The sequence below is a fragment of the Vombatus ursinus genome, unplaced genomic scaffold, assembly GCF_900497805.2.
Source record: "Vombatus ursinus unplaced genomic scaffold, bare-nosed wombat genome assembly UNPS02014779.1, whole genome shotgun sequence".
In the NCBI taxonomy this organism is placed as follows: domain Eukaryota; kingdom Metazoa; phylum Chordata; class Mammalia; order Diprotodontia; family Vombatidae; genus Vombatus; species Vombatus ursinus.
The window spans coordinates 52,774,705-52,782,600 of NW_020954557.1; the positions used below are offsets into that span (position 1 = coordinate 52,774,705).

General features: G+C 37.9%; 1 protein-coding gene across 3 annotated transcripts in view; it reads left to right on the forward strand.

The window, feature by feature from the left end:
• The first annotated feature begins 381 nt into the window (after positions 1 to 381).
• The window catches only part of SLC38A11 (solute carrier family 38 member 11), a 70,794-nt gene continuing 63,279 nt past the window's right edge, over positions 382 to 7,896 (forward strand). For 2 of the 3 annotated variants that reach the window (XM_027866080.1, XM_027866082.1), the window contains exons 1-3: positions 539 to 757; positions 1,239 to 1,359; positions 2,849 to 2,923. In XM_027866080.1, the coding sequence (XP_027721881.1) occupies positions 599 to 757; positions 1,239 to 1,359; positions 2,849 to 2,923 (355 nt within the window). In that variant the 5' untranslated portion in view covers positions 539 to 598. The other variant, XM_027866081.1, reaches the window with a different exon arrangement.

Below are 7,896 nucleotides of genomic sequence, written 5' to 3' on the forward strand. Positions count from 1 at the left end.
CTGTTCACATATTCGCAGGAAGTTTTTTAATCTTCTCATCTATAATCCCCAATTTTCCGACTACAAATTACAAACTGTGTCTGTAAACGCTGCTCCTGTAGGCACAAAGGGAAAGTGAAAGGGCAAAGGTGTTTGGGTTGGAAGGATGATGGACACAAATGGCAAAGCAGGAGGAATAAAATGAAGCTACCCGCAGCCCCTCTGCTTTCCTACCCGGTAATCAGGAGAAAGGGAACCAGAACAGGAATCGATTTTTATCAGGTCATCACTTTCTACTTGTAGAAGTCAGACGGGGGAGAGACAGCAGAACAAGCTGTTCCTTGCCACTGAAAGCCTGGGGCCAAGAATAATCCTCTCTTATTGAGGAAATAGGGGCTGTCCTGGAGCTAGAAAAACCCTGTACCATCTCCAAGAGGAGGAACCCGGCGCTTAGCTAAGAAACCCTCGCCCGGGACTGCTGAGCTCCAGCTGGGCAAAGAGAAACTGCTCACCCTCAGCAGCCTGGCTCAGAGCGCGCGCCGTGCCAGGGGTGAATGGAACAGTCTCCCCAGGGTTTTTGCGCTTGGGTACCCTATAGTTTGGGAAGCTGCTGCGTGGGATGGGGGAGTGGCTGCTGGAGGAGGCGGCTGCAGGCGCTGGGGCAAAGGCAGACCCGGGGCTCCAAGCATTTGACCTATGTGCTTCCCTCCCCAGCAAGAACCTGGTCACCTCTGCACCAATGGGCTACCAGGGACAGCGGCCTTACAGCAATCTGAAGGTAACCCGGGACCATGTGTGGGAGACACTGATGGGCTGGGCAGCGAAGCCAGTGGTCCTGGAAAGCTTAATCCTCCGACAGAGGTCCAGAGCCTCCTCTGGGTTCTCCACTTAGAACTCTTTCAAGGAACTCACTCCACTTCCCCAAAAAAGTTTTTCTTATGCTTATCTTCCTTCTAACACAGAGAAAATGTCTATTGTCACTCGACAAAGCCACATTTATTGCTTCAATCCATTTGAATTAGGGCTGTTTAACCAGGTGCCAGTCTTGTTTTTGTGGGACACTGTGTAAATAGTCAATTTCAGGAATGGAAGTGGGAATTAATATTTACAAAGTATCCTTCCGCTATAGTTGTTATTACTTTTACCATCATCACACTTGTCTTATTGTCTGTGTCCATCACTGATAATCTTGTCTGACACCTTTCTTTTTTTCCCCTCTTGGGTTTTTATTTAACACCAATGTTGGCTTATTGGACTAGAGAGATCTAGATGACAAAGAATCTCTGGTTTCTGAACATAAACAAAAAGAAAAGGGAAATTGTCGTCAGTCCTCTGCTATTTTTAATGTTGTCAACTCAATCACAGGATCAGGAATAATAGGTAAGTGTATTTTAAAATTCTAATCTAGTCCTAAGCAAACATAGTCATACTTTAAAAGAGAATATCATTTTGAATCTATCATTCAAATTTGATAATTTTAGTTAAATGATGAAATTAGTCATTTTCTTTCTTGAATTTTTTTCATATATATGACTGAATACCAGCATCTTTCATCTCTGGCAAAGTAAGATAAATTCCCTGTTGATGTCCCACCACTAGTGGTTAGTGTTCTCTCCTGGGATATAATAAGATGATAACTCATAGGACTGTTAGGTCCTAACCCTGTTTTTGTAGGAGTTTGAACAGTGAGCTATGGGCTCAAGCTATGATTTTTCCCATTCTGCATTTAACAGCCACCATTTTTGTTATCTTTTCAAGAACAATTATGGGGTTGAAAAATCTCCATAAATTATGAAGTCATGAAGGAAATACTGTCACTTTAAAAGTAAACATTTTAGGAGAAATGGAAAAATGCAGTATTTTAGCACTTTTACAGATATAAAATCATTATGATACTTTAGAAACATAAATTTATGCAGATCATGCTTTGCCCAAAAAAAAGATTCTATTTTTACTGTTTTAAGTTTTATTATAAAATGAAGCTACAATCTGCCCAAGTTTAAAGAACTTGGTATTTCTTTGTTTTTTCTCAGTAAGTGATATGGAGACAAAAGCTTTGTATGAACTAAATAGATTTTTATCCTTACAGTAAAGTAAAGATCATTGTGTTTTCCGAAGTTAATGTCTTTCATAGCATTAGAAAGCATGCATATCAGAAAAGTGCAGAAAAGAAAAAGCACTGACTGAATACAACTTTTATTAGATCAAAAACTGTCCAGTCAGTCATTTTCTGAGCAATAACTGCAATTTTGCTTTGTTCTTATGCTTTTGAATCATCTTCATTTACTTCTGAAAATCGAAAGTTCACTGGTATCATTGGATCCTAGAGATTAGAGCATAGACTGGGAGCTGGAAGAGACCTTAAAGGCTATCAAGTCCAACTTGCTCATTTTACAGATGAGAAAATTGAGCCTAGGGTGTTTAAGCGATTTGCAGATTCACACAGGTAGTAAATGGCAGAGCTGAGGACCTCAGGCTCTCTGACTCCAAAATCCAATGCTCTTTCCATTACACCAGACTGACTGTATAATTTTTTTGTGCTCTTACATATTAACTTATTTCTTTATTTGCTTAGGTTCTCATTTCACCTCTAGTCAAAGTAACAATTATTTGTCAATATTCAGCATCTCCTTTTATTTGTTGTTTCCTTGGTAAGACCAAATTGTTCATTTTTCAGTATCTATAGAACTTTGTTGTACTTCTAGGCTTACTATGTAAATTAGTATTTAGTCAGATGACAAATGGCTAAAAAGTGTATGGAACTACAATGATACCATTGAAACCTACAATATAAAATTAACACAAATGAATATGAAAGGGCTACATGTTTAATCAGTGGAAATATTTGTTTTGTTTTTTTTTTCCCCAGGGTTACCTTACTCAATGCAGCAAGCTGGTCTTCCTTTAGGGATACTGCTTTTATTGTGGGTCTCTTATGTGACAGGTAGGGTACTCTATAACTGATTAACTTTGCATAGTCATTATTATTACTTGAATAGTTCAGAGAATATCTGCATTTGGATTTGGGGGATTATCAGTACATTCCTAAAATTATGTCAGCAATGTTTAAGGACATTTACTTGTATTACTGATCTAAAGGTCTGATTATTAAAGGCAGAGAATTATATTGACCATATTATGTGGGGCAAGTGGTGGGTCTGCTTTTTAAGGTTTGGTTAAAGCATGAAGGATAGAAACTGGAAGTGTGTCTCCTTCACAAAATCATTAACAGGGTATAATGCATTCAGAATTAATGGTCCTGACCACCATCTGTGCAGGAGTTGCTGAAAATGCAGACGCTTAATTAGTAGTTTAGTTTTTTCCCCTCACAATGTGCATGCTGTCCATGAACCTGTCCTGAAGTTCAGCAATTCAGAACTCCCTGATAATTTCAGTTTCCTCTTTCTTTTTTCCTTAAATCGCTTTCATCTATTATCCTTTTGCCCAGTTGCTAGAAAGAGTTCCTCAGATATTTTGAAATTTGAACTTTATAACTCACCCTTATTTCCTCTTCTTACCACAACTTCCAGTGCTACCTTCAAATGTGTACGCAAAATCCAGCAAGCCCACCTCCTAAGATACTCCCAGTTCATCTCTATTTTGCAACTCTTGCTTTGTAGACCAATTTCATTTGTGTGGGATCGGGAACTTGGTGTTTCTTGGGTTTAATCTTAAAAGCTTAACTGAAATGCTGAATGTATTTAGTCTTTCCCATACAATTTCCTAAGGCTATTTCTCTAATAATTTTTAATTTCCGGCTTCCCAGTACATTGTGTTGTCAAGTAATTAATTTCTTCCCAGGTATGTTTACTTATGGGCTTATTTGAGGACATCGAGACATTATGTGCAGAGCAAACACACAGAAACCAAGCAAAGTTCATATTGTTTATAAATTCGGTTCTGTTCGTTCACTTTCTAGAGGACTCAAAATTGCCTCTTAAAATGAATTCAGCCAGTATCACAAGGCTTAGTTCAAACTATTGGCAACTCCACTGAGATGCTGAATGTATTTTTACAGTAATAATTAAGGGAAAGAAAAATGGGTCTTAAAACATTTTCTGATTTTACGTCCTGAGAGGCACTTAGAGTCGCAAGGCCTGGGGTTTAATTCTCACTTCTGCCATTTACTGTGTAGTTACAGAATCATAGAACTTTAGAACTGAAAGTAGTTATATACATCTCGTTCAAGTCCCTTGACCTGTTCAAAGCCACATAGCTATCAAGGGACAAAAGACATATGCATTCTGACTCCAAGTCCATTACTACTCTTTCTATTTACTATATACTCATCTTAGAAGAGTCCCTTAGGCTTTTTGAGCCTAAGGATTCCTCATCTGTAAAAGGAGAATAATGATCCTTCTACTACCTCTCTGTAAGTTTCTTGTTAGGGAAATGGTTTATAAATTTTAAGTGCTATACAGATACCAATTATTATTATTGTTGTGCACTCTGGCCAATTTTTTTCCAATATAAGATTAAGGAGAGGAGGAGCAAAGCATAATAGATAGAAGGACAACCTTGGAGACAGAAAGTCCTAGCCTAGATCCAAATATAGTGTCTGGCACATGCTGGGTGTGTGACTGTGTGCAAGCTACTAACCTTCTCAATCCCTGTAATCAATGTTCTAATACTATAACATATAGGTGAATTCCTAATCTGCATTTGTGGAACTGGAGTATGTTTCAGTATGGGGGTTTGCTATGCTACTGAATTAAAAGATCCATACCCCGCCCCCCAATAATCGTAATAAGATTATGTTCTAAGGGTACAATACAAACCCTTAGAAAATATTTGAGGGGTAAAGGAAAAAGATAAACACAAAAATAAAAGGAAACAGGATTTTGGATCATCCTTGCATTCCATAGAGTAACAGAATTACAGAGTAATTACAGAATTACAGGTCATCAGTCAGACTTTGATGACTCAGAGGTCATCAAATACAAACCATAGCTCTTCAATCCTAATCCCACCCCCCACAACAGCCTCAGGAAGTATCCATTCAGACTGAGATTGGGGATGAGGAAATATTTACCTCCTGAGGCAACTTATTCCATATTTGAGCAGCTCTCTACAACATTTACCTATCGTGCTCCTATTTCTGCCCTTTGTGACCAAGCTAAACAAGTCTAGCCCTCTTCCCCATGACAGCTTCTTAAGTATGCTTCATTATTTCTTAAATTTCCTTAGTCTAAGTATTCCAAATTGTTTCAATTGATCCATATATGTCATGGTTTCCATTCCCCAAACATCTTAGTAACTTACTTCTGGGATATGCTCCAGCTTCCTTCTTAAAATATGGTGCACATGACTATCCACAATACATTAAATAAAGTCTGAATAGGGTGAAATACAGGAGGCCTGTCAACTTATTTTTTCTGGGCAATACATTCTGTAAATATATCCCAATATCACTGATTTTTTTTAATGTTTGGTCACAAGATTGACATATTTAATATGCAGTCTACTAAGAACTCTTTAATAGCTACCATTTACAAAGTATTTTAAGGTTTGTCCTGCATTTTATAAGTAGTGCAGCCTTTTCTTCTCACAACAACCCCAGGAAGTAGATACTATTATCATCCCCATTTTGCAGATGAGGAAATTGAGCCAGACAGATACTAAGTGACTTACTCAGGGTCACATAGACTGGATTTGAACTCACTAACTCCAGGCCCAGTTCTCTATCTATTGCATCACCTAGCTGACTCTAGCTACATCTCTCACCTACTGCATTTGTGCAGCTGATATTTTAAAACCCCTCAAATCTAAGACTTTACTTTTCGCATTGTCATCTAATGGATTCAACCCATAAAACTACCCACTGAGATATTTTTATATCTCAATCCTGTTATATATTATATTAGCTTTACCTTTCAGTTTCTTATTACCCAAATATTTGATAAGCACACCATCTATGTTTCCATCCAAGTGATTGATATGAATGTTAAACAGACTACAACCAAGGATGGAGTCCTTTGGCACGTCCTAGGACAAGAGTGGAGAACCTGCGGCCTTGAGGCCACATGTAGCCCTCTAGGTCATCAAGTGTTGTTCCATGAAGTTTGGATTCAGTCAAAGGACTGCACTTAAGGACCTGGAGAGCCACAGGTTCCCCAACCTTGTTGGGAAAATCCCTTCCATGTTCACATTAATCCAGTGATCATCATTCTCTGTGTCCAGTCATTACTTAGTTCTAAATCCACTTAAATGTATTACCATCAATTTCATGTCATTTCATCATGTACATACAAGGATATCATGACAGACTTTAATTACTTACTGCCTGAAATCCAGATACTCTTGGATCTATGCTTAGTTTGCCACGACATTAATAAACTAATGCCGACACATTAGTTACTGCTTCTATTTCTAAATGATAGCAAACTATTGCTCCAGTTATATGTCCTAATCTGGGAACCTCAAGTCCCATTGATCCACAGTTTGAAGGAAACACCTTCCTCTTTTCAGGTAACTGGAACCATCTTTACTTGTTTCCTTTTTGGCAGCACTTCTTCCATTCTCCACCTCTTCCCAAATAACATTGTCAGAAAGTGGCTTAGTAGTCATATCCACAGCTTCTTTCCATAACCTAGCATTCATTTGGTACGAATCTGGTGTCTTTAAATCATCAAAGGCTGTTAAAAATCTCTTGCCATATCCTTACTCAACTTGGGTTTCTATTCCCTGTTGACTACTTTTGTTTGTATTTCATAAACTAAAAATCATCCTTCTTGGTAGAGAGAACAGAAGTAAAAATAGAAGTTAAACTCTGTCATGAAAAAAATTTAACACAAGGGTAAACTGAGGCAATTTTCCCAGCACGATAACATTTATTAAGAGGGGCCATGCTGCCTGTCAGTAAGGCACCCCTTGTCAGTAAAGGGGTGAATGAATTGCCTCCATTTATGCCAAAGATCTCAGGCCAGAGGACAGTTCCTCTTTTATAAGTTTCGGTGAATACAGAACAAAGAATAGAACAGGGTAGATGACATCATGGGATTGGGGACAACATGATTGGTTACAAAGCTGAGGCTCAGGGAACAACATGATTAATTGGAAGTTTGGTAATGGGAGATAGTCACGACTACCTTTCTTTCATGACACTAAGAAGTGCTCATTGTTGGAGTCCAGGTGCAAGGTCAAAAGATAACAGATCAGCCCTTTTTGGACAGCAAACCAGACATCCCTGAAGCATGGCTTGATGGTATAAAGATACATGCATCCCCCAAGGTGACCTAATTTCCTTGAGACAAGAAAAGATCAGTGATTAGCAGGACAGCTGGATTTCTAAACTTAATCCATTACACACCAGGTGAATTCTGAACCAAATTCAGATTCAGAGTCATGACTTAAGCAGTTATACGACAAAAACAATTCATTGTAAATAGGATTAATAAGAAAATAATACAGAATCAATCTTAATCTTCTCAGTACTTCTGTCTCCTCTCCATAATATATTATCATTGTTCCATTAATTCAAATAGTGCTCCCACTATCCTTTCTTTAATTTTTCTTTTGTGTCTAATATAGCTTTAAAAATTCTTTGGTTGACCTTAGCATTCACTCAAGGTCTCAAGTTGTTCTGAAATTTAGCATTCCTAACAGTCTCAAAGGATCAAGCTACTCTTTGTGGTCAAACTTATTTACTTATTCTTGTTTCCAGTTTCTGTACTCGTATTTTAAAAGCCAGAGGTGGTCATTGAATTCTCTGAGTAGCCAGACCAATCTCTTTAAAATGTTGTCCTCTTTTCTTCCTCATTAGAATTATTTGTGTTTGTATTTGAGAACATAACATCCCTTTCAAGCCAACATCATCTGCACCAGAAGGATTCCATCTTCTACCATAAGATTCTATCTTTCCATTATACGTATAGATAGATAGATAGATAGATAGATAGATAGATAGATAGATAGATA